Raw genomic sequence first — 27,999 nt, forward strand, 5'->3', positions numbered from 1 at the left:
TTTAAGTTTAGCCTCCAGAGTTGCCGGGATTACAGGTGCATGCCTTAATAAGATTCTCACATTGGCAGTGCCTGAAATTTGGAAGAGACACGTGTCCAGCTCCCCTTCCTGTCCAGATGCAGGCAGATAATAGCTTCTCTATGGATGAATTTGGGAGCTTCCCTGAGGCTTGAGGGCTATAGTGTTTGTAACTATTTCCTTTTTATTTTTTATTTTTTTGGTGTGCTGTGGATTGAACCCAGGGCCTTGTGCAGATGAGGCAAGCACTCTACCAATTGAGTTGTATCCCAGTCCTGTTCTTTCTATTTTGGGGATGTTTATTTAAAATAACATTGTAGGAAATTACTTTGATATTTAAAATCTAGATAAAACAAACCTGGTTCTTGGCACCAACTGAGCATACTACCCTGTTACAGGACAGTGTTTCCCAGCAGTCTCATTCTAGTTTTATCAGGGGAATCAAACTAATGGGCTGAGGGCTGAGATTTCTAGCCTTTTCCCCAAAGGCTGTCCCATCATTGGAAAGCCTCTGGTGAGGCAGGAAAGGGAGTGTCTAACATAATGAATTGAAGGAAGGCTTTCCAGAAGTATCATATACAGTAAGTCAATAAGCATCTACCTTTCCTGGACAGTGGGTGTTGTATTGAAGATTGCTGGGAAGGGATGAGGTTGGAAGGGGTATCAATAGGCTTTGTTTAGTAGCAAGCTCACTGACCTCGACTGGATCTGTTTTAGTAGATGTGGGAAGGGTTTCCCTTTGTCACATGTTTTTCTTGTTTTGGCCAAAAGAAAGCCAAGAGCTTCACAAAAATGATACTAGAATTGGGACAAGATCTTTCTAAGTTTAGCCTCCAGAGTTGCTGGGATTACAGGTGTATGAATTTCATGTCAGTGTTGTTTTCACAAGCCTGTAAATAGGTGATGCTGGGGTAGGGAGTGTTTATATAGTTAGAATAACTTCAAAAGACACACATGTATTCACGGAGGCATACACCTCATCATCTGGCCTCACTGGTGTCTGTTCCAGCAGTTCTAAGCCATAGGTCTTCCTGCATCTGCTCTCCCTTTCAGCAGTGAGTCCCACCAGGACTTCCATCATAAGCCAGATCTGGAATTTTAGGAATAAAACAGATTTGAGCAGACCAACTGTCTTAGGTGCAGGGACAGTAGATAGGGAGACCACCCTGCCATTCCTAGTGACAGAAGAAAGAGAGGGAAGTGGCAGTAGATTAGTGGATTTTCTGAATCACATAATCACAGCAGTTGTGTTGAAGGTGGTGTTAGGCTTGTAGCGCTGTCCAGGCGCCTGTGCCTCATAAGCAGTACAGGATCTGTGGTCTGCTGGTGTACACCTCAGTATTTGCCTGTGTCTTAGCAAGAAGCTAACTCCTGTTCACTGTGGACAAGGAATTGAACTCCTCAGAACTTTTAGGATATAGTGTCTTCAGAGCAGTAGTGGAGTTTTAGAAACCATGTCCTCATGGATGGGCAATGATTGAGTCAGGGTCCTATGAGCACTTGGTTTCCCATGGCTTCAATTGTTCAGATTCAGGAACAGTTTCCCAGAAAGTGTCTTCATGGAATGTGGCTGGTGGTGTGGGAAGCCTTGATGCTTGGGGTTCAGCTGGTTCGTGACTGCTCCATTATAGGTGGATGAGAGGAATCCTTTTTAAAGGTGCGAGAAGGGAGGTTTCCTTTGTGCATGTGGTTAACCCCCACGAAAACTGCAAGATCCTCAGGGGCAGGGCTGGGGATGTGGCTCAAGCGGTAGCGCGCTCGCCTGGCATGCGTGCGGCCCGGGTTCGATCCTCAGCACCACATACAAACAAAGATGTTGTGACCGCCGATAACTAAAAAATAAATATTAAAATATTCTCTCTCTAAAAAAATTTTTAAAAATAAATAAATAAATAAACAAATAAATAAATAAATAAAGATCCTCAGGGGCAGAAAGAGTAGCCAGAGGTTCTGAATCAGAGGCCCTGGTTTCTCAGGCTCTGCTTGAGGGCCATGAGTTTGTGGTCGGCACTGTGTAGCCATGGTTGCCTGTTAACCCAGAGTTGGAAAGCCATGTCAGGGGTCCTCTGAAGTTTAGCTTCCTCCCTGCCTGCCTTGAGAGACTTGCCAAAGGAAGTAGGACTGGCAAGCACTTAAGTGAGTTAGCCAAGGTGTTCGTAGTTTCTTACTGCCCTTCAGGTTCTCCAGAAATATTGAACTAAAAGGCAATAGGACTTCCTTCAAAAAGCAAGATGTGCAGTTTAAAATCTGCTGAATCTAGATTCTTTTGTTTTGGCCCAGTTTGTAACCTTAATCGGTGCAGCAGTACTTTGCAGACCTCACTCATTTCCAGAAAAGTAGGGCTGGGTCAGGAAAAGGGAGTGACAACCATGATTACTATAAAGCCACCAGAAAGCAAGATGAGTTGGAGTCAGGTGATATTGGCCTCAGTGTGGGTCCCACTATCCACTGGGGGTTACAGTTGCGTCCACAGGGTCCTCACCTTCACTGTAGGTGTTCTTTCTGCCTCCACAGTTCTTCTGTTTTCCAGCAACTATTTTGGAGCTTTTCCTTAAGTCTTCCCCATCTGGACACCAGGCTCTCCACCTGCTCTGCATATAAGCTGCCGTCTTAGAAATAGCCAGAGTTTGTATGAGGAGATCTCAAATGTAGCTCTGTGGTTGCCTGACCCTTCAGGGAGATGGGGTGGCCTTGGTCAGCTCTTAGTTTGGAATCAGTCACTTTAACCATGCTGTTAGTTTGCTGAGGCCTTCAGTAGTCACTGATCAACTGCATCGTTGGCTGCTGTGATCCTTCAGGAAACACCATGCAGCCCTTTGTTCCATTTTTAGGTGGCATTTGAGCAGACTAGAGCATGTCTGGTGACTTCTCAGTCTGGGGTCCCCCCATAACCACTTCCTGGCCTCTGGACATAATTGTCAACTAGAAGTCTGGGCAGCAGCTGCTGTTCCTGGAGGCTAGGAGACCTTTCCTCTTGATGCCTTGTCACCTCCACTCCCCTGCTGCCTTTTTAAAATTTGGTGTTGGGGAACCAAGGAATTTATGCATATAGCCACGAAATCTACCACAACCTGCTTTTCTTTTGTTTGTTTGCTTTGTTGAGTACAGGTCTTTCTGTGTTGCCCAAGCTGGTCTCAAATTCATAGTCCTCCTGCCTCAGCCTCCTGAGGAGCTTGAATCTGCATTTTTAACAAACATGAAATCCCCAGCTAATTCATATGTATATCCAAGTATGAGGAATACTGGTTGAACATATCTTCAGAATTAGGATTTTTATGCTGGGCAGGGTGGCATATGCCTATAATCCCAGCTGTTTGGGAGGCTGAGGCAGGAAGATTACAAGTTTAAGGCCCTAAACAACTTAGACCTTGTCTCAAAAAATCAATCAGGCTGGAGCTGTCACTCAGCAGTAGAGCGCTTGCCTCATATGTGTAAGGCACTGTGTTTGATTCCCAGCACCACATATAAATAAGCAAATAAAATAAAGGTCCATTAACAACTAAAAAAATAAAAATTAAAACAATTTAAAAAAAAAATCAGGCTAGGAATGTGGCTCAGTAGTTAGGTGCTCCTGGGTTAAATCCATAGTACAAATAAAACCTAAAAATAAAAAAGAATTTTTTGTGTATGTGTGCGGTGCTGGGGATTGAACCTAGTGCCTCACACATGCTAGGTAAGTGCTCTACCACCAAGCTACATTGTCAGTCCTTTTTTATTTTGAGACAGGTTCTTGCTAAGTGCCCAGGGTAGTCTTGAACTTGAGATCCTCCTGCTTCAGTCTGCCAAGTAGCTGGAATTATAGTTTGCCTGCCACCATCACAAGAGGCCAGACATGTTTTTTGTTATGTTTTTTTTGTAATGCTGGTGATCCAACCCAAGATCTTCCACATGTTAGGTCAATGCTCTACCACTGGGCTACATCCTCAGCCCTGAGACATAATGTTTTGATCTTTATGGACATTTGCAATGTGAAGTATTTATGGCAGTCAAATTAATTAGCATATCCATCATCTCATATAGTTGTCCTGTGTGTGTGTGTGTGTGTGTGTGTGTGTGTGTGTGTGTGTTAAGAAGACTTGAGATCTCTCAACAGATTTTATTTGTTTGTTTGTTTATGGGTACTGGGGATTGAACCCAGGGGTTCTTTACCATAGAGCCATGTCCCTAGCCCTTTTATTTCATTTTTAATTTCTTTGTGGTTGGGGCAGGTACTGGGGATTGAACTTGAGCACTTGACCACTGAGCCACATCCCCAGCCCTATTTTGTATTTTATTTAGAGACAGGGTCTCCCTGAGTTGCTTAGTGCCTCACTTTCACTGAGGCTGGCTTTGAACTTGCGATCCTCCTGCCTCAGCCTCCCAAGCCGCTGGGTTTGCCAGCGTACGCCACTGTGCATAGCTATTTTTGAATTTTGAGACAGGGTTTTACTAAGTTACTGAGGTTGGCTTTGACTTGCCATCCTTCTGCCTCAGGTTCCTGAGCTACTGGGATTATAGGCATTGCCATTGTACATGGATCAACAGCTTTTAGTATTCAGTACTTTATTAACTATCGTCACCAAGTTGTACATTAGGTTTTCAGTACATATTCACCTTTTAACAAAGTTTGACTAACATCTCCACATTTCCCACATCCTCTAGAACCCTTGGTAATCATTCTACTCTGTCCTGTTTTTAGATATAAGTGAGATCATGTAGCATTTGTCATTCTGTGTCTGGCTTATTTAACTTACCACAGTGTCCTTCAGGTTCATCCATGTTGTCACAAGTGATAGGAGTTCCTTCTTTTTTAAAGGCTAAATGATATTTGTATATACATATATGGAAATCTGTCTATCAGTCAATCTGTCTGTCTCTTACATCTCCTTTATCCATTCATCCATCAGTGGATGTGTTTCTGTGCCTTGACTGTTGAATATGCTCTTTTGAGATAGTGAGTTCCTTTGGATGTATTTCCACATGTGGAATTGCTGGATCATTTGGTAGTTTGTTTTGTTACCATGGATTGAACCCAGGGGTGTTTAACCACTGAGCCACGTGATTTGGTTGTTTTACTAATTTTTTGAGGAATCTCTGCAATGTCTTTCATAAAGGCTGTACCAGTTTCCACTTCTACCAGTAGTGTGCCAGGATTCCCTTTTCTCCTTTTTCCCCAATTCCTACTGGGGATTGAGCCTAGGTGCTACATCCCCAGTCCTTTTTATTTTGATATGTCTTCCTAAGTTGTTGAAGCTAGCCTTGAATTCATGATCCTCCTGCCTCAGCCTCTCCAGTTGCTAGGATTACAGGCTGGTGACATTGTACCTGCTCTATCTTTTGACTTTTTGATAACAGCCATCCTAACATGTAGGAGTGATATCCCCCCATCTTTCTGAAGTGCAGGATGTGGAGTTCTGCTCATACCCCACTCACGGGGGATGTGGCTTCTCTCTGATATCCTTTTTGCTTTGATGTCTGAACCTGCAGCATTGCCTTGAGCAACTGGTGGTTTGTGGCCCACCTGACAGACCTGCTGGATCACTGTAGGCTTCTCCAGGCACACAACCTCTAGTAAGTAAACTTGACACTGCAAACCTCTTCTTGCCACCACCAGGTTTTCAAGTGTAGTACAGGCTGAATGCCTGGAAGGGAGGTTGGGCTACTAATGGGGTCCAAATGGAGCAGGCTTGGAGTCTGGTCTTGTGTTATGTCTTATTCCAGTTTTGGTTCCAACATGAGAGAATTCCTCCTATTGGAATATGCCTCAGGACTGTTTGCTCATCACAGGTAAGGCCACACAGGGAGGCTGCTTTCCAGCACATCAGTGCCAGTGGCTCTTGGATTGTTCTTTCTGACTTCTTGGGGGTTACAGAGGATTGGGGAAGTGAGGCTTTGCCTCCAGACCTCACATCTACAGGGCAGCCCCTGAGCTAACCACATTTTCTCTTTGGATCTTTGCAGCCTTTGGCAGCTAGGGGTGGATTACTTTGACTACTGTCCTGAACTGGGCCGAGTTTCTTTGGAGCTGCACATTGAGAGAATCCCTCTCAACACAGAGCAGAAAGCCCTCAAGGTGCTGCGAATTTGTGAACAGCGGCAGATGACTGAACAGGGTGAGTTGGCCATGCTCCTAGCTTACCCTCTGGGATGTTTGGGCACGCTGAGGCCAAACTCTGCTGACATCACACCAGCTTTCTCACCAGTCACACCTGGGACGTGAAGAACACTAGCATTCATTTTTTTAGTAAAGATCTTGTCCCACTTCTCAGTCTAGGAGCTCAGGCCTAGAGTCAACACTGTTTCCTGTCTAGGTTGCTGCCAGCTAGGCCAAGCACAGCTGGGGAAATGATACAGAGGCCTTTCATAGCTCAGCAGGAACACAGGGTTGAATGTGAGCAGATCTGCCCTCCTCCCCCACTCTGAATGATAAAAACCTACTTTACTCCTCTTCTCAAAGGAACTTGCACATTTATGACCATCTCTGAAAGCACATGGTGTTGAAGACCCAAAGGAAGATAGATTTTTAAGTATATGGACAGATAATGGAGGGGTTGGCATGTGGGGAGGAGCAAACATCTTTTTGCCACCCCTGAAAGCATAGCCACTCATAAAGCAAATCCCATAGGGTATGTCTTTCAATATGCTGTTAACAAAGCAAGGACACCGTTGTTTACAAACACAGGAGCATTTTGTTCTAATGACCTGCCTGTGTTTGGAGCTCATAGGCTTTGAGTTATAGTGATGTTGTGGGAAAACCTGGCCCTGCAGAGGTCCTGAATGGATTAAGGGCTGCAAGGCTTCACTTTTTGTCTTTTACCCTGAAAGTCCGCAGCATCTGTAAGATCTTGGCTATGAAGGCTGTCCGCAACAACCGTCTGGGCTCTGCCCTCTCTTGGAGCATCCGTGCCAAAGATGCCGCCTTTGCCACACTTGTGTCAGACAGGTGGGTGCAGCTGGTGCTGGCTCCCAGGAATTGTTTGGGAGACTGAAGGTTAAGGAGGTGGGGCCAGGACTGCTGCTCTGATTTTCTCTGGTTGGTGCTACAGATTCCTCAAGGATTACTGTGAGCGAGGTTGCTTTTCCGACTTGGATCTCATTGACAACTTGGGGCCAGCCATGATGCTTAGTGATCGGCTAACGTTCCTGGGTGAGTCTTCTGTGTTATGTCCACTGGTTAAAAGTGGATACTTGTGGGCTGGGGATGTGGCTCAAGCGGTAGCGCGCTCGCCTGGCATGCGTGCGGCCCGGGTTCGATCCTCAGCACCACATACCAACAAAGATGTGTCCGCCGAGAACTAAAAAATAAATATTAAAAATTCTCTCTCTCCTCTCTCACTCTCTTTAAAAAAAAAAAAAAAAAAGTGGATACTCGTGGGGCTGGGTTGTGGCTCAGAGGTAGATCGCTCACCTAGCACGTGCAAGGCGGAGGCGGAGGCAGGAGGATCGAAAGTTCAAAGCCAGCCTCAGTAATTTAGCGAGGCACTAAGCAACTCAGCGAGACCCTGTCTCTGATAAAATACAAAATAGGGCTGGGGATGTGGCTCAGTGGTTGAGTGTCCTTGAGTTCAATCCCTGGTACCAAAAAAAAAAAAAAAAAAATGTGGACACTTGTGCAGATTGGATGGAATGTTCTACATTTGTCCAGGTGTTTTTCTCTTGGTAAACCCATATAGCAAACCACATAGAATTCTGTGTGCTAGATTCTGCAGTTTGTAGTACCATTTTACTTTCCAGCAATTTCAAATAGAGAAAAGTTGCAAAATTAGTATGAGAAATGAGGACCTTCCATGTACAGGTTTTCCAGATTCAGCAATTACCTATTTTTTGCCTCATTTATCATTCTTTCTTGCTTGATCAATTCTTTTGGGACCAGTTTGAGAGTAAGTTGAAGATACTGTTCCCCTTTCTCCATAAATTCCTCAGTGTGTAAGAATAATAGTTATCACAAACAGGAAACCTCCCAGGCATGGTGATACATACCTGTAATCCTAGCTCCTTAGGAAGATGGCAAGTTTGAGGCAAGCCTGGGCAGTTAGCAACAGCCTGTCTCAAAATAAAAAATAAATTGGGATGTGGCTCAGTGATAAAGCACCCCTGTACCCTAGTACCATTAAAAAAGGTGGGGGCAAGAGATCCATTTTTGATACAGTATTCTGATCTAATCCATAATCCACATTCTGATTGTATTCAGTTGCCCCATTAATTTTCTTAGTTGTATCCAGGATCACGAATTTAGCTGCCATGTTTCTTTAGTGCCTCTTTTTTTATGCCTTTTTTTTTTTTTTTTTGGCAGGAGGATTGAACCACAAGTGACATGCATGCTAGCTAAGCAGGCACTTTAAAAATTTGAACACTGAGTTACACCCCAAAACCCTTAGTGCCTCTTTCTTTTTTTACTTTTTGGTAAGACATGGGTTTTGCTATTTTGTTCAGGCTGGCCTGAAACTCCTGGGCTCAAGTGATTCTCCTGTCTCAGCCCCCGAGTAGCTGGGATTACAGGAGTACTCCATTATGCCCCATCTCTATGTGCTTTTTTGTGTGTGTGGTATTGAGGATTGCACTCATGATAGACCAGTGCTATATTTCTGAGCTACATCCCTAGTCCTTTTTATTTTTTTAATTAAAAAAAATTTTTTTAGTTGTTGATGGATCTTTATTATTTATTAATTTATATGTGGTGCTGAGAATCTAATTCAATGCCTCACAACTGCCAGGCAAGCTACTGAGCTACAATCCCAGCCTTTTTTTTTTTTTTTTTTAAAATGCTGTAGATGGACATAATACCTTTATTTATTTTTACGTGGTGATGAGGATCAAACCCAGTGCCTCACACGACCTAGGAAGTGTTCTACCGCTGAGTCACAATGCTAAGCCTATTTTTATTTTTTGATACAGGGTCTCACTAAGCTGCCCAGGCCAGCCCTGAACTTCTGATCTGCCTCCCAAGTCTCTGGGATTACAGACATGTGCCACCACACCCAGCCTCTTTGTGCTTCTTCATCTTCCTTTTTTTTTTTTTTTTTTTTTTCCTGGTGGGGTACACTGGGTATTGAATCCATGAGTGCTTAACACTGAACTACATTCTCAGTCCTTAAAAAAAAAAAATTTTTTTTTGTAGTTGTAGATGGAGAGCATGCCTATATTTTTATGTGTGCTAAGGACTGAACCAGTGCCTCACATGTGCTAGGCAAGTGCTCTTCTACTGAGCCATAGCCATAGCCCCTAAAAAATGTTTTTGGGGGACAGGGTCTTGCCGAGTTGCTGAGGCTGATCTCTGATTTGTAATTCTGCTGTGTCACTTTGCCCATCTTTTTTTTCCCATGTGGCTGGGAATTGAACCCAAGGTCTTGCTTGTGAGGCAAACACTCTACCAACTGAGCTATATCCCCAGCCCCCAGCTTATCTTAATATTTTTGAAGGCACAGACCCACCCTTGTAGAATGTTCTGTTTGGGTTTATCAGATTTTTCCCGATTAGATTCAATGCTGTTTGAGGCAGGAATGCACACTGAGATGTTGTGAATGGAATTGGTGAGCTGTCTGTTCCCTTACTGCTGTTGGTGGTGTTCTGAGCATGTAGCTAGAGTAGAGTAGGCTGGGTGGCTCATGATGCACTCTTTTCCCCTGTGATTTAGAGATTGGTGGGAAGATGGTTTGGGTGATTTGAATGTCTTTTCCTCACTACACTTCTGCCTCTAGATTGTTGCTCCTGTGTATTAGCTAGTGTCTTACTGTAAGGAAGTGTTCCCTTCTTTATTATTTGATTGGGGATTTGTGGAATATCATCAGTCTGTTATAATCCAGGACTCTTGACTTCTTTTGATGCTGATAAGTTTCCCACATTTGGCTCTGGGAGCTCTTCAAAGCCAGTATTTTGGAACTTCTGAATTTGATTATCATTGATCTGCGAACTTAGAGACAGCTCTGGAAACTTCTCCCTGTTCTGTGGAATGGCTGATCTAGGATCCCTTTCCTCTTGTCTGGGTCCTGAGTGATCTACATGTCACCTGGGAGCTTGCAGGTGACCTGGTTTTCCCTCCGCTTGATAGGAAAATACCGTGAGTTCCACCGATTATATGGAGAGAAGCGCTTTGGGGATGCTGCGTCTCTCCTGTTGTCTCTGATGACTTCCCAGATTGCACCCCGCTCTTTCTGGATGACTCTGCTCACAGATGCCCTGCCCCTTTTGGAACAGAAACAGGTAAGGCTTAAGTTCCTGGGGATTTTCTTTTCTGCCTTTTATAATTCCTGACAGCTTTGTTCTGTAGTCATGGCCCATATTCATGTTTTCTCTGAAGTAGTTGTTTGCCTGTGTATTCTCCCCAAGCATCCATGCTACAAATCCAGTAGTCACTCCAAAAAAATGTTGACAGCAGCTGTCCATAACAGTCCTCTGTCCAGGGCCTGAGTAGAAGCTTAGAGGGCTGAATGTCAAGACTCTGATGCTGCTCCATCCTCCATGGCACCACATACAAAGTACTTCTCTTAAGGGCACAGAGGGCCGACTTTCTCTGGCCTTGGCTGGAGAGCAGCTAAGTGAAGAAGCTTCTCTCCCCCAGGTGATTTTCTCAGCAGAACAAACATACGAGCTGATGCGATGTCTGGAGGACTTGAGCTCAGGGAAGCCAGAGCGTGCAGAGCCTGATGCCCAGCGACTACAGGTCAGTTTAACTTCCAGTTTGATGCTTCCACAGTGAAGACAGGAAATGGCTGTCTGGCTTTCCTTCCCCTGCCCTGTACCCCTAAAACATTGGTCTAGCACGTGTGCCTCTTGGTTTCTGCTTAGCCTGTAGTCGACGTGCCACATTTTAGGGGGCAGTGGTCCATGTTTTTCCCCTGTTGATGAGCTGCATTGTGGCCCTCTGCATACTCTTACTCTGTGTATCTTTGAAGATTTTCTGCAACACATGTTGGCTCTCTGCTTTTCAGGACGACGATATAGAAACCACTAAGGTGGAAATGCTGAGACTCGCTCTGGCCCGGAATCTTGCTCGGGCAATTATAAGAGAAGGCTCATTGGAAGGTTCTTGAGGTCAGCTGAGAACTGCTGCAACTATATGGCAATGTATATATAGATTTTTAAAAATAATTAAACGTTTTCTTTTGCAAGTACAAGGCAAATTTTTATAATCTTTCTGTTCGTGTCTACTCTGAACCTGAGGTGACAAAAATGAAGAAAATGGTTGTTTTATGTTCTTTTCATTCTTGAGGTGGGTCTTGCTATGTTGCCCAGGGTGGCCCCAAATTTCTCGACTCAAAGGATCTTCCTGCCTTACCTTCCCACGTAGTTGGGACCACAGGTGTGTGCCATTGTACCTGGCTTGTGTTCTCAGTGACACAGAACTGTCTTTCCTTATCTCCTTAAAGAAGCCACCCCGATTTAGGAACAATGAGTGTGGTGTCCTTCTGCTTGTAAGTGGAAATTCAAACAAGAGCCCTTAGTGTTTTACTTATGGTTCAGAGACCTTGGCTTACTTCAAATCATCTGGAAAACTCCATCATCCAACTTTTTCTTTTTCCCCTTTATGGCTTCAGAAGCCTATACTTTTAACACAGACAATTTCAACATTGGTGTCTGTATTAGAAGGATTCCATGTAGGGAGAAAATGGTTTTTATTCAACATGCAGCAAAACAAGGGCAGTGGAGTTGGTACATTCAGTACAGCTTTTTGCCATGAAGTAGTGACCTCAATAGTAACGGGTAACACTCATATAACTTTAATGTCTAAAGCATATTATAAATGTACATGTCCACATAGTAATCCCATGGACATTCCCAGGGCTATAGCAGCCAGTCTCTGAAAAGCTCTTGGATTTATTCCTTAAGTTATGAAAAGAATTCATTTTTGACCTGTCCTGATGAAGCAGTGGAACCTGCTTGCTACAGTCAGGGGACGGACAGGTGAGATGACCTCTGAATATATAGCAAGGAAGCCTGGTGGGGGCAGAGGGACCAGGGGATGCAGTTTGTGCCACCTTCAATTCCCCACAGATGCTGGATAGTTGAGCCTGTCCAACTGAGCTGTTTGACCTTTCCCAGCTTCTGTGGCAATTGGTGGTAGTTTCCTGTTGCCTTGTGAGGCTTAGTGTCCCTGGCCCAGGAGCAGTTGGGACTGAGCACTGTTGAAGCAATAGGGTCTGGTGACTTGGTTCAAGCATGGCTCTCATCTCATCACCTCCAGACCCAACATTTTGCTGACAGTACCCCTTCATAGCTGGGGGACATTGAGGCTTCTGTACCACACAAGGACATAAATCTAGTGCAGTGTGCCTGACCCTGAGGCCTCTTGGGTCCACCCATGAGTGCCACACCACACACCATCTGGTGGGAAGAGGGGAAGGCCAAAGCAGGATGACGCAGGGGGTTGGGACGAATTGTCCTCCCCTTCAGAGATTCTAAGGGAAGGACAGCAGTTTGTTTCATGCCAAGCAAGAGGTAGTGAGTAGGATGGCCTGTCTGTATGGCAGGAGATTTACTCTTCCCAGAAAGCTCCAGTACCTGCTTTTGAAGGGGAAACTGGTTCTCTTCCATTTTCTTTCCTATCCCTAGTTGAGGCTGTGATGAGGCCAAGTTCTGTTTCTGCAAGGCTGGGTTCCATGTCCTGCTGAGATGTTCATAGGACAGTCTGCCACTGCCAGGGATGAGCATAAAACTCATTCAGGGGCCACTGCAGGTTGCCGCTGCTTACAAAGGACAGGGTGGAGAACCTGGAGTATTCTAGCTCCTCACTGGGCCACTGGCCTTGCCCACCTCGTTGAGGGTACCAGCAGAGCCTAATGGCAGGGGAAGCAATAGGGGCAGCAGCCTCTCACACCATGCCTCTGCAGAGTGAGGACCTGGTTCTTGAGGTGGCCCAGAAACCTCTTTAGAGCCCACCCCTGGGCACCAGGAAATGCCAGTAGAAAGGAAAACCTACTCCATGCCTGGAGCCCATGTTCCCAGGACAGCAGTGAAGCCAGGGGCCACTCCCCACCCCTGACGGTATATGGCCACTTCAAGTCACACAGGTAGATAAAAACAGGTCCTTTTAGGGGCCCAAGAAGGAGAGATTATCACAGCTGCAGCTTGGCTCCCAGTAGAAACGCCCCTGTTCCATGTCAAAGCTACAAGCATTGCCGTCAATAAGTGGACTGGAGCCCTCTCCGTCTCAAGCAGCCTGCCTGGCTTCAAAGTAGAGATCACAGCGTCCTCTGAGGTCATAGGCTCCCCCACTGCTCCACAGGAGGGAACTGGTCCACCTCGCCCACCTCTGTGCTGAGCTGCTCCCCCAGGGCGAAGGTCAACCTATACCGAAGCCGCACCTTCTCCTGTGACAGAGGGCAGCAGGTGAGATCCAGGCCAGGGAGTCCCTCAGCAGGATGCCTTCTTCCCTGCTACCCTCTCATGGTCCTCTGTGCTTGAGGGCCAATCCCTGTACCCATCATGTCCACCCACACTCAGGCACTTATTGCTGGGGCAGCAAAGGGAGGGGTTTTATGTTGTAGGTGACACACTGCAGGCTGGGAGGTTGTCTCAAGATCCTAATTTAGGGTAGCTGAGACCTTTGGGTTCTCCCATTGCTCACCTTCATTGGATTGGCTAGCAGCATGACCTGGGTGATGGCTGCAGGTGGCTGGATGGGACTAAATGGAGAGAGTTCTGTCCCAGAAGGTGGTTGCAACTTCACTTTCATTGACTGAAAATAAAGAGAAGCTTCTTCCAGAACTCTCTTTAGAGCTCGCAGGTACCCAAGATAGAACTCAGTTTGGTCCCAGTGGATACACACATACTGCCATCTGCTGGCTACCAAGAGGCCCTCAAGGTACAGCTGTGTTCAAGACAAAGGCAATTTTGGTCTCTGGAAGACCCAGGGGTCCATGAGTACCTTGGGCACTGCAGCCTGCAACACAATGCTCTTGACAGGCAAGGGAGCTGTATTCAGCATGGACACCACCACCACCAGCACATCAGGCCGTCCAGGTGGGCACTCCTTGGCAAAGTGGAAGAGGATGCGGAAGCCATTTTTATCATAGGCTGTCACAGGAAGGGCACTGCCTGCAAGAAGAGGCATATTAAGTGTGATAAGAGCAAGTGCCAAAGACATTCTGGAGCCCGGTGGTGCCTGCTGTAGTCAAGTGGGTGGCAAAAAGGCTACAGTATGGCCTTTAAGTACAGTGCTCCCTTATGGAGTCAGAGAAAGGCCCTCTGTTGAGGGGGGCCTAAGGTCATACAGCTGCAACAAACAAGCTGAGACAGGAGGAAAGCAGACACTCAGCTCCAAGAACGTTTGAGCATGCACATGAGCAAACACCACACCACACCCTCTAACACCATGGCTGTGGCCCCACCTCCCATCTCCAACACCTACTAGGCTTGATTGATTCCAGGGGCACATGGACACTGGTCAGGGAGAGCTCAGGCCCTTTCATGGGGCTGCCCTGGGACTGGAAGGCTGGTGGCTGGAAGAGAGGGCTGCCGGGCCCAGTGGAGAAGGTCAGAAGAGGCTTGGCTGGGGTGGAAGTAGGGAGCAGTGGGGAGGCGGTGGTTCCGGGCGAAAAGCAACAGGAGGCAGGTTTCACTAAGCCTGAGGTCCTGGGAAGCAGGAGAGAAAGTAAATCAGAGAGTGGGCCAGAGCTGCTGGGTCAACCCCTCACTAAAGATCTCCAGGACAGCAATGGCCTTTAGCCACCCCAAACTCCAGCTTCCAGTCCTGATAGAACCCAAAAGGATCCCCATTCTGCTGGCTCTGTACACTAGGCCCAACCCTCAGCCACCCCACCTCTTTTCCCACTCGTTACACTTTGGCCTCTTCCAGAAGCTGATCAAGGGCATCCAGGTGGTTCAGGGTGCTGTCACCCAGTGCTGAGCCATGGCTTTCTGGGGCCACAGGTTCAGCCTTTGGAGTCAGAGCTGGGGTGAGTCCAGAAGAGAACATGAAGGAGGCTGCACTGGGGGCAGGTACACTGGAAGGGACCATGGGAGCTGGGAAGGGACGCCGCAGTGGAGCTTGGGAGGTACTTGAGGCAGGGGCTGAGGATGGGAGCAGGGTCCCATCTGAGGAGCTGCAGACAGCAGGCCCTGGCCTGGGGCAGAAGAAGTCCAGGTTGGACTGTTGATTCTGTGCAAGAAAAATGACAGGTGAGCAAAGGGCTGGGAGGGCCTGTTGCCAATACCAGGGACACTTTATTCCCCCATACCCTATCACACAGCCTGCTGGACCAGGTGCCCTCCAAGGACAGGGCCAGAGACAAGTACTTGGAAGAAACATGTTTCCAGCTGCAGAGGGTAGTGCTCTGGAGGGCAAGGACAGCCAGGCTCCAACTAAATGCAGCTGAGCACAGGTCAGGAGAGAGGATACTGATAAGTGAGGGTCCCTGGGTACTTCAGTGACATCCTCAGGAATGGGCCCCTACCTGGAACATGTGCCACTGGCTGTTTCCAGCTGATTCTTTGGGGGGAGCAGTAGGGGCTGGGTCAGTAAGGCCTGAGAATATAGAAGAATAGGATGAGAAGAGGCTCTGGGCCCAGCACCAGCTCCAGGGGTAGGGATCCCTTTCCTTTCTCACATACAGATATTGAGAGGTCGCCCAGGAAAAGAGCAGCAGAACAAGATTTGAGTGCACATGTCTACCCCAGAATCCCCTGGGACATAGACCTGGTGCCCTTGAGGGACACTGAACTTGACTAATAAACACACTAGAGGCTCTGGGCCTCTTCATTCCACATGCCTTTCTTTCTTTAAGGGACCTACCAGGAGGAGTCCCATATAGCTGCCCTCCAGGACATACCCAAGCAAAGCAGTTCCTCATCCAGCAAGGAAAGGGCGTTGCTTGTGCTGCTGAACCCTGTGGGAGCTTCGGCCTGGCTGGATGAGCGACTGCGTGAAGGTCCAGAGGTCTGAGGGGGTGGAGGGAGGACAGGGATGCCTGAGGGGAGTGGGGCAGGTGCTGGGGCCAACATTGGGGATGAATTGTTAGGTGTCTCCAACTCAGCAAGGTCGATGAGAGTGCCTTGGCTGTTTCCTGGATGGGTCAACAGGAGGGGAATAAGAATAATCGAATCATCTAATGGCTGTGCAACAGCAGGAGCAGGACCCTGGGCATAACAGCTGACACTCTAGCCTTGGGCCTAATTCAATGGCATTTCTTCCAGGGAACACTCCGGATAAAGCAGGTAGGGACCTGCTTTATCCAGACCTCTAGAAAGCTGGAGGACCACTGGAGTGGCTTAGAATCCCCTCAGATGCTATGGGTTGCATACGTTCAACCTGTACCCAGGGCTCCTTGGAGGGGAGTTGAGGCTATCTAGAGGGTATGAGGAACCATAAATTTTACCTTCAGAGTCAGGCATGGTTGAGGTGGTCACCTCACCATTGATGACCTGCCCTTCAATAATTGTTTTATAAGAGTTGATGACCCGGGAGAGGTTGTCACTGGCCTGCAGGATGTCCCCTAGAGCAGAAGAGAGAGGAGTTGTCACTCCTGGCAATGACAACTCCCACACACTTATTCAAATTCTTGGCTCATTATTGCCAATTGCTTTCCTTTTCACTCACCCAAACTATTGTCATTGTCCTCTGTCTCGCTGGCTAATTTAAATAATGTCCGTCTCTTATTCTCACACCGATCAAACAACTCCTAGAGAGATTTGGACAAAGTTACAGAGCTGGGACCAGAGTGCACACCCTCGTGTAGCTAGCCTACACACTGGCTACTGAAGCAAGCCCCTTCCTGCCTCCCAGGCTGGCATGGGTCTCAGAACTCAGTGTCTACCCAGTTACAGCCGGGGCCACAACATTAGCATCAGCATCCCTAAGGCTGCCATCTCTAGAGGCACAGACTCAGGTTCACGCCCAGCTCTTCCATTTAGGGCACATTAGCTGATGTCATGTGTAAGGCAGGGCACCACCCTCCAGTTTCCTGCTGTCATGCAGATAAACAGGCCCATCAACAGTAAGCGTGCCCTTGACAGGACAGCTCCAGCGGATGGCGGCCTACCTTCATGAGCTCTCGGTCTGCCTCTGATGAGTGCTCCTGGCTATAGTGAAGCAGCATCTCATGGAGCAGCTTCACGCTGTTGTGGACCTCCTCCAGTGTATGCACGCGCTTGGTCACCTTTTGGATACGAGCCTCATCCTGCCTCAACCAAGAGGGTCCAGGAGAGAGTAGGCTCACACGGCCCGTCTTCCCACTCCCATGAGGGGAGGCTAACTGCTTACCCCATGGCACAAAAGGCCATACCCAGTGCATGGTTCCTGGGACCACAGGCCTTGGGACCCACCGTACAGTCATATTTTTACAGTGACAACCCCCACTCCCAACATCCCTACCCTCTGTCTTTCCTCTCTTCTACTCCATTCTCCTCCAGGGAGCTACAACACTTCTCTTTTCAGTTGCTCCAGGTGAAGGCTGGTGGCAGTGGGAAAATGGCCTAACTGTCCCAGGGAAGACTTCTGCTCTGTAGCCACCCACTCCTCCAACCCACACCCAGAGGACCAAGGACCACTCACTTCCTTCACCATGGACTTGATGAGCTTATTTGCCTCCTGCAGGTCATCTGGGTTTTTGCTTTTCAGCAGTTTGGCTAAAAGCTAGAAGAGAAGAATACTAAAGTGAAGGCAGAATCGGCACTGCGTAACCACCCCTGACTCACCACCACCAGGGAGAACCCGGAGCTCCCCACAGCACCAAGCCAAATGTTTCTCCTGGCTGCCACCTGCTCCCTGAGAGATCCTGAGGTCCAGAATGTTCTTTACCTTAGATTTCTCCTCATCATCAAAAACAGGGTTTTTGGGACGAGGTGGTGGAGAAGGGATCAGTGTCCTGTCCATGGGGATTGGTGGGTCAGACTGCACAATGCCTGAAAGGAGACACAAGCAGCAGAGCATGCACTAGGATGTAGTCACATTGTCCCTACTCCTCACACATCAAGGCCACATCAAATGATTAAGACCAGAGATAGGGCAGTTTCTCATATCTAAGCCCACCATAATCCCAGCTAACCCCTGCTCTGTTAACAAAAGCCCTACTCTCTTCGGAGGAAGAAAGTGAGTCTGGGGACCTCAACATTCTCGAGCTTTCTTCCTCTTTCCAGTCTTCCAGGACTACCTTGAGACTGAGAGAAGGTAGATATGTACCTTGTCTCTTCAACATATGGTAGGCATCTTTGATTTTTGCTTCTTCTGGCAGGGCCATTGTCCAGCTGTAAAGCAACTCGATGACCTTAGTCTTCACTTTCTCAGACACTCTGTCCCCCAGGTACTAGGAGGCAAAAGAAAATGGGAAAACCTAGTAATTATAGTTTGGAAGCAAAGAGTTAGGCTCTCTTCACAGCAACTACATAATCACTCATTAGATAGTTCCCAAGCCTACTTAAGCCCAGCAGGTGTGAAGATGTGTGACAGAACAGGGGAGGGGAAGGACCTCCCTATGGCATGGCTGTGTAGCTAGCTGGGAAGCCAGGAGCTTGTCACTGTAGCCCCACACATAAGCTACCTGAAATACAATTGCATTTTATCTTGTTTTCTGCAGTACTAGGGATTGAACCCAGGGGTGCTTTACCACTGAGTTACATCACTAGCCCTTTTTGTTTTTTATTTTGAGACAGGGTCTCTCTAAGCTGTTGAGGCTGGCTGGGACTTCAGCATCCCAAGTTGCTGGGATTAAAGTGTGTACCACCACACCTAGCTAATTTAATTTTATCTTAAAGGACAAGAATGTCACTGCATGAAAATTGTTCCCTCTGCTTTAAGTTGGAGTTAGGCAACAGAACCTGGACAGCTGAGCAATGAGGGCAGCCAGCTCCTCATAGCCTGTAAGATAAGTCAGAAGAGCCACAACTGCTGTGTGTTCAGAGTATGGAGTTCCTCACTGCCAGGACCATGTTCTTGGGCATATGCACAGCTACTGCCACATTTAGACTGGGAGCCTGTCAGAGGAGACTGCCAGCCATGTGGCTTGTTCAGTCATTCCACTATCTACAGGGCCTACCTCTGCAAGAACAGGACATGAAGGATTAGCTCCACGGAGATGTTTGCTGAGCAGAGAAAGTAAGATGGGATATGGGGAGAAACAGAAAAAAGTCCTTATAAGGGAGGAACTACTATCAACTGACCTTTGGAGAGACGACTTTGATTAACTCATTTAAAAACCGGAACTTTCCCACTTCGTTATGAAATCTCCTCCCACAGTTCTTCATACACGCCTCCAATACCTGTAGCCACGAAGAGGATAGGGCTCGGTGTGGCGGCTCTGGGCTCAGGCACCACCTGGACTGCTGGCACCCAGACTGTCTGAGGAAATACTTCTAGGTGAAGGAGCCCATCCTAAGAAGTGGGCACTCGGCCTTGGGGAACTGTGCAAATCAAACCCAAGGATCACTTACCACTACACAGCCCTCAAACAGCACCTATGCTAGGGATGCTACACAGGAGCTACAGTAAGAAACACTGAGACCCAGACACCAAGACAGCCTGGCCGCCAGACCTGGAAGGTGCCTTCCTCAAACTGTTCTCGTGTGTTAAACATGAGGAAAACAGGTTCAGGTACAGTGCCCAAAGTTCTTTCCACAAGGTAACCAACATTTTTTGGGGGTGGGGTGGTGCAGCAGAGATAATGTTATTTCCAATTAGTTGACAAAATGATTTCCCTCCCCTGCCCTCCATTTACGCATTCTTGTGCTGCCCATGGCCAACAGTACCTGCAGTTTATATGGAGGAATGTGCCCCATGAAGCCTGGGGCTCCTTTTCTTGGCTTGTTTCTTTTTCTTTCTTTTTTAATAACTTATTTATTTATTTATTTATTTTTATGTGGTGCTAAGGATCGAACCCAGGGCCTTGCACGTGCGAGCTGAGCGCTCTACTGCTGAGCCACAACCCATAGCCCCCCGTCTTGGCTTGTTTCTTTAAAGCAGGATTTCTCAAATATAGGCTGATGTTTTGGACTGGTCACTCTGCTCTGCTATGGGGACTGTCCAGTGCATTCTAGGATGTTTAGCAGCACTCCTGACCTCTACCTACTAGATGCCAATAACATCCCCAAACCCCCAACAACTAAAAACATTTCCACACACTGCCAAAGGTTCCTTGTGGGGCAAAAGTGCCCATCTTGCAAATCACGTGTTTTTTTTTTGGGGGGGGTGGGGGGGTGGGCAGGTGGTACTAGATATTGAACTCAGTGTTGCTTAACCACTGAGCCACAGGGTCTCACTTGGTTGCTTAGGATCTCATTAAGTTGGTGAGGCTGGCCTCAAACTTGCAATCCTTCTGCATCAGCCTCCTGAACTGATAGGATTATAGGCATGTGCCACATTCAGCAAGAATCACTATCTTAAGTGATTGCAGTAGACAGGTGCACATGGGCCTCCAAGCACCCTCTGGAGCTTCTGCCTCTTCCGGACATGAATGAAGTCAAGGGGGATCCTGGGTTCCCCTGAATTCATTGCTTTCTGGTTTAGGGAGGAGTGAGAGGTAATGGAGTGACATGCAGTACCTCATCCTGAATCCCTTAATCTCAATTAAGATCACCCAGAGCTCTCACCTGACAAGGTAATACCTCCACTGGTACAGGCAGTACTTTCAGCTACAAAACACACTATGCTCACCTCATTTTTCTTCAGCTGGCCAACTCTTAACTATCAAGACTTCCAAAAGACTTTCCAAGCCCTATGCTGGGCCCAAGGCTCTGGGTCTGGGTTCCCTCCCTTGGCAGCTCTACCTCTTACACTAACCGTGTAGTCATGCTGCTAGAGGTGGCACCTTGGTCATCTTTAAAGCCTCAGGGCCTGGCCCAGTGGCATGCACACTTGTGGATTGGCTGACTGAAAATGTTCTAGACACATCTATTCTGTATCAAGAATTTTCTGCTGGCCTTTCGGTATGAGCCCTGAGAACCACCGAGGAAGGCCCAATGGGTACATGAGGAAAGGCCCATGCAAGTGAGGCCACTGCTGTCAACTCAGAGTGAACACCTACCGTCAGGGCCTGTACTGCTTCCCATTCCTGTGGAGACTGGATCTTGTGGGCTAGTAGTCGGACGGCAATCTGGGGCCTGGGGGACAAGTAGACCATAGTCAATGCACTGACCCAGGCCTACCTGGCCAGCCCTTCTTGGCTAGTTTTGGGTTTTTCCTGTTAGCTTTTCCACCTGCCCCCTAGCAGTGCTGAGACTTACCCTTCAAGCTCTTTGTTGATCTGATCACAGAAGCCAATTATGTATTCCCAATCCTCTTGGCGGTTGGAAGGATTGGTAGCTTTATCTTGGGACAGAACAAAGGACAACAGTTACGAAGAACAAGGAGGACATGATAGTTTTTCTTCACAATTTTTAGGCACCAAGAAGAGTTTGCTTCCAAATTTCTTGTCTCATAGAGAAGCCTCAATAGTTCAGTTAAGCAGCAAATATAAACCCTGCTTTCTGCTGAGTATTTTGGAAATCACACATGAAAGAAAAAACCCTCAGCTTCACAGAGCTTATCAGGATCCAAAGGATAAACGTGAATGAATAAAATATTCACAAATAAATAATACCTTTGTAAAATAGGCAAATATAACAAATATAGATAATTCCAGCTTCATAAAAATGAGCTAAATGTCCATTAAGTAGGGATACCAAGAAGTGTTTCCTGGAGAAACTAAAGTCAGGCTAGACTACATTAAAAAACTTGAGTTTTCTTTTTTTTTTCTTTTTTTTAAAGAGAGAGTGACAGAGGAGGGAGAGGGAGAGGGAGAGGGAGAGGGAGAGAGAGAGAGAATTTTTAATATTTATTTTTTTTAGTTCTCGGCGGACACAACATCTTTGTTGGTATGTGGTGCTGAGGATCGAACCCGGGCCGCACGCATGACAGGCGAGCACGCTACTGCTTGAGCCACATCCCCAGCCCCAAAACTTGAGTTTTCTAGTTTTGGTACTGGGAATCGAACCCAAGGGCACTTTACCACTGCGCTACATCCTTGGCCTTTTTATTTTGAGGCAGGGTCTCTAAGTTGTTTACATTCTTGTAAAAGTTGCTAAAGATGGCCTCAAATTTGACTTGTAATCTTTCTGCTTCAGCCTCCCCAGCTACTGGGATTACAGGTGTGTGCAACCATACCCAACTCAAAATGTATTTTCTATAGATCCTTCAAAAACACTTTTGAAGCTACACCCTTGGGTTCAATCCCCAGTACCCATCCCACACACGCAAAAATACTTCAAAACTAACCTTCCTTAATAGTTTAAACTTTTTTTTAGGGGGGGGGTGGATAAAACCCAGGGCCTCAAGCATGCTAGGCAAACACTCTACCACTGAACTACATCCCTAGCCCAGTTTAAATGCTTTTTACATTGCACACAATTCTCATTACTGTCAGGCCAGCAATACATATTGAGCCTCTAGTAAACACCAACCACTGTGCAGTCTATCCCTGGGACCACACAAACAAAATCTTAGCTTGAGTATACAGCACCCTCAGGTTTAAAGAGCCTGCCACAATTATACACAAAGACAAATGATAGCGAGTCTCTGAGGGGAGGGTCATTGAGGGTTGAAAATCCCAGTGCTAAGTACAAAATTTGGTAATATTTGGTTTGGGTCCTCCTCCTCTTTAGCCTTGGGATCTGTGCTTATAGAGGATGGCCCAGTTGAGGGTGCTTAAATGGATTCCTGTCTCTGACTCAGATCTGGAGTCTGCCTTTTTCCAGAAAGAATTCTCAAGCTGTTTGCTAAATTTAGGCCTCTAAGCTCAGAAGACAAATGGAAGACTAAGAGGTACAAGCTCTTAAACATCCATGTTCCTCTTGTACCTAGTAACAGCCTTCCCAACAAGGAATGCTGTTAGAAATTTCTGCATTCCGACTTCTCATGACTGCGGTCTTTATTGTTTTTGTTTGTTTTATACTAGGGACTGACCCACTAAGGTACATCCCAGCCCTTGCTAAATTGTGCAGGCTGGCCACAAACTTGTGATCCTCCTACCTCCTCTCCTGAGTGGTTGGGATTACTATGCCAGTTTGTGAGTGTTTTCTTAAATAAAAAAAACCCCGAACTAAGCCAGGAGGATCTCAAGTTGGATATCAGCCTGGGCAATCGATTGGACCCTGTCTCAAAACTAAAAATAAGTAAGTAAGTAAGTAAGTAAATAAATAAATAAATAAATAAGAAGTCAAAAAGAGAGGTAGGGCAGACTGGAAGCCCTGGATTCAAATTCCAGCATTGCAAAATAAATAAATAAATAAATAGGCAATTAAAGTTTGTGTTTTAGAGGAAAAGAAGGTGGTTTGCTCTCAAACTTGAAAGAAAATTAGAAAGCCCTTCAAAATGTCAAGCTTGAAGGAAAGGAATTTTTTTTTTTTTGGTGGGGGGGGGGGTCACTGGGAATTGAACCTAGAGGCATAGTCCACTGAGCCACACCTGTAGTCCTTTTTATTTTTTGGTACCAGGGATTAATACCAGAGGCACTTAATCATGAAGCCACATCCCCAGCCTTTTTTTAATTTTGAGACAGGGTCTTGCCAAGTTGCTGAGGCTGGCTTTGAAATTGTGATCCTCCTGCCTCGGCCTCCCGCTCCCGAGCCACTGGAATAATAGGCAAGCACCACCCTGCCTGGCCAGTCCCTTTTTATTTTGAGACAGGGTCTCGCTAAATTGCTTAGGGCCTTACTAAGTTGCTGAGGCTGACCTGGATCTTGCCATCCTCTTGCCTCAGCCTCCAGAGTCGCTGGAATTGCAGGTGTGCACCAAGACCACATCCAGCTGAAGGAAGATTAATTTAATCGAGGGCAGTCATTTGGAAAGAAATGCCTAGCAATCCTGCACAGACTGCCACAGCCAACCCCTAGCTATCACCTTCCCAAAAAAAGCCTGACTCCCCACCACTTCTCTGAAATCTTCTCAAGCATTAGCGTGATTTTCTTATTAATTGCTATCATTTCAGATGCTTTAAAGTTTTCACATAACACCAAGAAGCTGGAGGATTTAAAAATAAGATTGTCTAAGGAGTCAACTCCCCTCCCCTCACCCTTTTATCATTTTGGTAAAAGTCACAAACCTCACAGTAGAAGATTAGCCCACCTGTTTGCACTGTTCACAAAGGGAAAAGTATCTCCCAAACAGTAAAATGTGGATTTCTCCATCCCACAAACAATGGACAATCACCAAACAATGCACTCTTCCCAGGCCTGCTCCTCTCCCTACAGCATCCCTGCCTCCTGAAACATTCCCACCTACTTTTCAATGTGTTCACTCCTCTAAGAATCTCACTTCCCTAAAAACATTCTTACTGCCACAGGGAACATTCTGCCTGCACATGGCATAAAAAGCCCTAGTTGGAGCCATGGTCAGTGCCACTTTCCAGTGTCTGCAACAGATTCCCAGCAGCTTAGAAGGTATATCTGTCACCACAGGAGCTGGGAGAAACAGCTGGGGATGATGCTGGGTGACTCCAGCTCTCTATGAGCCTACTGCTCCTCCAGCAGAGGAACATGCCCTTCCACCCACTTAACGTTCTCTTTCATCTGGCAGGGGAGACAGTGAAGACTCTCATGCAGACCCTGCCTTCTAGAACCGCCCCTCTGGGGCTCTGTTCTGACTCATGGTTTCTATTTTCAGATCTCTGGTGAAAACTTGTCTCATCTCATTCTCTTCTGTCTCTGTGCCTTTAGATTTCAAGCTCTCATTTTCAGCTTAATTCCATTGTTAGTCTTGACTCTCATGGGAACTCAAAAGTCACATAGGGATGAAGACAGCAGCACAGAGTACCCCATTCCAACATGGCTCGGATAATCCAGGGAAGCCAAGTTCCATACAGCAGTGACTTAGAAATAAGAGAGGATGGAAAGGGATCACGGATGAACTGCAGTGTTGGGTCTTGAAACACAGGTGAAACTTTCTGAGATGTTCAGAGAATATGAATGAGCAGCACTTTACACAGGAGGGACTACAGAAGTTCAAGGCACAGAGCCACTCTTGAGGAAATTGTGCTCTTTGGGTTAATATATGGGAAAAAGGGAAATTTGGACAAAACCGTACACAATTACAAACGCCAATTTGGTACAAATATGACTCTAAAAGCAAACTCATTCTTTCTGACTTATTTTCTCTAACTGGTGTCATATTCAAAAGCTTGTTTGTTGGCACAGGCCTGTACTCTCAGCCACTCAGGAGACTGAGGCAGAACAGAATGCTCCGGGCCAGCCTTGGCAATTTAGCAAGAACCTCAGCAACTTATCGAGACCATCTCAAAATTTAAAAAAAACTTTTAAAAATAAGGACTAGGAATGTAGCTCAATGATAGAGAACCCCTGGGTTCAATCCCCAGTACCACCATTAAAAGAAAAAAAAAAGAAAGCTGGGCATGGTGGTGCACGCCTACAATCCCGGTGGCTTGGAAGGCTGAGGCAGGAGGATAATGAGTTCAAAGCCAGCCTCAGCAAAAGCAAGGTGCTAAGCAACTCTGTGACCCTGTCTCTAAATAAAATACAAAATAGGCCGGGGGATGTGGCTCAGTGGGCAAGTGCCCCTGAATTCTGTCCCCAATACCCACCACCAAGAAAAGTGGCAAGGAGTCTGGGAGCGTAGTTCAGTGGTAGATTCCTTGACTAGCAGGTACAAGTCCCTGGGTTCAATCATCAGTTCTGGGGGTGGGGATGTGTTTTGGCCCCTATTCCCACACATCCAGGCTTGAAACCCCATTTATGATTCCTTGCCTTTCTTCACCCATTCCCACCAGTCTTGGGGTCCCTTCTTTCTCAATGTCATTTTTTGTGGTATTGGGGACTGAACTCAGATGCTCTACCATGGAGCTACATCCATAGCCTTTTTAATTTTTTGAGACAGGGTCCTGCTCAATTGCTGAATCTGCCCTCAAACTTGCAACCTGCCTACCTCAGCCTTCCGAGCTGCTGGGGTTATAGGTGGCGCCACTTACCTGGCCTAATATCTGTTTAAATTTGTTTTTTATTCCTGTGCCAATCCTGCCTTCTTAATTCTCGATTGTTTACTTAACTTCTAATACATCCTATGTAAAGCTCCTATATCCTCCTAACACACTGATGGTACCAGAGGAGTGGGGACCTGATAACTGTAGAAATTTAAACTTCTGGGTCTAAAATACCCACTCTTCCAGAATCTGGCCCTAACTTCCCAGCTTGATCTCTCACCAGACCCTCTAAGAGCTTACTGCCTGAGCTAGCCAAACACCTACATTACTGTGTTCAGTGCTGGGTGACTCCAGCTCTCTCTGTGCCCACAAACAGACTGGCTCCCTCCATTTCACCATGCAGTGGTTCCCCCCCCCCCCTTTTCTTTCTTTTGGTACTGGGGATTGAAGCTAGAGGTGTCCTACCACTGAGCTACATACCCAGTCCTTTTTTTAAAATATCAAGACAGGGTCTAAGTTGTTTAGGGCCTTTTCATTAAGTTCTTGAGCCTCAGACTTTCAATTCTCCTGCCTCAGCCTCCTGAGTTGCTGAGATTACAGGTGTGTGTCACCATACCCAGTTCTTCTTCTTCTGTTTAATGAGACAGGGTCTCCATAAGTAGTTCAGGTTGGTTTCAAACATGTGATCCTCCTGCCTCAGCCTCCTGCGTGCATTACGCACTCAGAATAATCCAGTGTTTTCTTAGCCAATTTTTCTGAATCTTTAAGACCTGGCTTAAATTCTATCTCCTTGCTGGATCATTTGCCAATCAAATTCCCATATGCCCCCCTCCCCAAATCTGAATCAAACCAATTCCACTGTGAAATCCTACATATGATTCTAGGCAGGTAGTTTGATTGCAGTCAAGGTATTATCTTTTTGAGAAACTTTTGACAGCATAACCTTCTTTGCTAGGATACTTGTAAACAATTTCAATGAATATCTATATAGCATTTTGATCTCCATGGAGAATAGTTAGTTCCACATATATTAAAGACTTTGTGACCTACCTTCAACAGCAGGCTTTGCAAATGTAATTTTACTTTTCTCCCTTTTGGAATGTGCTTCTGTTAAAGCCTAGGTTCTACCTCTTGAAATGGGTTTCTTAAGAAAGGTCAGGCAATTCGAGGCAACAGCCATCACCCTCAAGAACTTGGAGACTACTCAGTAAGGCATACTGCACAAGGCAGGATGTCCACATCTTTCTGTCTTATCCTGTCCAGTATCTGTTCCACTGAAAGAGACCCCCAGAGGGTCTAGCCCTTAGGAAAGTTCACATATTAACCCTTTAGCAAAATACTGCCTGCTAAGGTTAACCCTCATTCTTTCAGAGTAATGTGAATTAACAATTACAGCAATACATCGCTTATGGTTACAGCTTCCAACTGCTTCTTCGCTTTACTCAGAGTGTGTTATGTCGCGAAGATCAAGTGTGTGCGTGTGAGGGAGTCCCAATGTCGACTTAAACCAGTTGTCTATCGTCGATCTTTGGAAAATTATTAGCACTTCAAGCTTTCTGCCTGAGCAAAGCTGTCAGTTCTCCATGGTCAAGATTTTAAAGCTGCCAGGCGTGTGTACCGGTGGCAGCACCCACCTCTCCCCCGAGCTTCAGCCCAAATACGGAGCTTTTTCCCTTCCTAGGGGACTGGGGTGCAGGAATTCCGGAGTCACACTCGGGAGCGGCCCTACCATCAGCTCCAAAGCGCCAATGACTGTCAGCCCTGAGAACTTCCTTGCCACTCTCCCCAGGCCTGTCGGGCCACGACAGGACCCAAAGCTGCGGCCGCCTCGCGCGGGAGCGGGAGGACGCGCTGCAGAGAGGGGCCCTCTGCTCGCGAAGGGGCGTGATCGCCGGATGCTTGCCAAGGGGTCGCCCGGGCGCGAGCCGCCAAGCGGCGCCGCCGCGGAGCCCGGGAGGGGACGGGGGGTGAGGAGAGGGACCGCTCGGCGGCTCGAGGACAGGCAGAAGCGGCCGCGGTTACTCACTCAGCCAAGACTCCAGGCTCTCCCCTTCCGCCTCCGCCATATTGCAGCCGCCCGGGTCGACCCCGCGGCCTCAACCCTCGCGAGAGTCCGTACGAGCTGAACCAGGGCGGGGCCTGCATGGGGGCCTGAGAGGAGTGAGCG

At 47.0% G+C, this 27,999-nt stretch overlaps 2 protein-coding genes across 10 annotated transcripts in view; one reads left to right on the forward strand and one right to left on the reverse strand.

Annotated features, from left to right (window-relative positions):
* NUP85 (nucleoporin 85) overlaps positions 1-11,060 on the forward strand; it is a 30,505-nt gene extending 19,445 nt beyond the window's left edge. Inside the window, exons 12-19 of the mRNA XM_081272724.1 lie at positions 5,485-5,568; positions 5,719-5,784; positions 5,959-6,110; positions 6,823-6,940; positions 7,044-7,144; positions 10,046-10,197; positions 10,556-10,657; positions 10,926-11,060. Of these exons, the coding sequence (XP_081128850.1) occupies positions 5,485-5,568; positions 5,719-5,784; positions 5,959-6,110; positions 6,823-6,940; positions 7,044-7,144; positions 10,046-10,197; positions 10,556-10,657; positions 10,926-11,027 (877 nt within the window). The 3' untranslated portion in view covers positions 11,028-11,060. The remainder of the gene's footprint in view (positions 1-5,484; positions 5,569-5,718; positions 5,785-5,958; positions 6,111-6,822; positions 6,941-7,043; positions 7,145-10,045; positions 10,198-10,555; positions 10,658-10,925) is intronic.
* Positions 19-27,998, reverse strand: GGA3 (golgi associated, gamma adaptin ear containing, ARF binding protein 3). 9 transcript variants are annotated; one of them, XR_014019517.1, is made up of 19 exons: positions 27,859-27,991; positions 23,634-23,707; positions 21,148-21,232; positions 20,949-21,024; positions 19,090-19,188; positions 18,113-18,236; positions 17,732-17,835; positions 17,486-17,566; positions 16,974-17,111; positions 16,532-16,613; positions 16,311-16,427; positions 15,765-15,998; positions 15,390-15,460; positions 14,775-15,094; positions 14,345-14,568; positions 13,862-14,031; positions 13,562-13,672; positions 12,496-12,628; positions 11,692-12,116 (listed from the first exon to the last, which is right to left on the reverse strand). XR_014019517.1 is itself a non-coding variant. In XM_081272715.1 (18 exons), exons 1-18 carry the CDS (start codon positions 27,975-27,977, stop codon positions 941-943), a joined length of 2,397 nt encoding a protein of 798 aa, XP_081128841.1. In that variant the 5' UTR covers positions 27,978-27,991; the 3' UTR covers positions 22-940. The 9 variants fall into 9 exon arrangements, 8 of the variants coding, with proteins under 8 accessions (XP_081128843.1, XP_081128847.1, XP_081128841.1 ...); XM_081272715.1 differs by lacking the exons at positions 11,692-12,116; positions 12,496-12,628 and adding an exon at positions 22-1,108; XM_081272718.1 differs by having other exon boundaries at positions 11,692-12,628.
* Position 27,999: the final 1 nt, after the last annotated feature.

Source organism: Spermophilus citellus (assembly GCF_964194105.1).
Source record: "Spermophilus citellus genome assembly, chromosome: 17".
Taxonomy (NCBI): domain Eukaryota; kingdom Metazoa; phylum Chordata; class Mammalia; order Rodentia; family Sciuridae; genus Spermophilus; species Spermophilus citellus.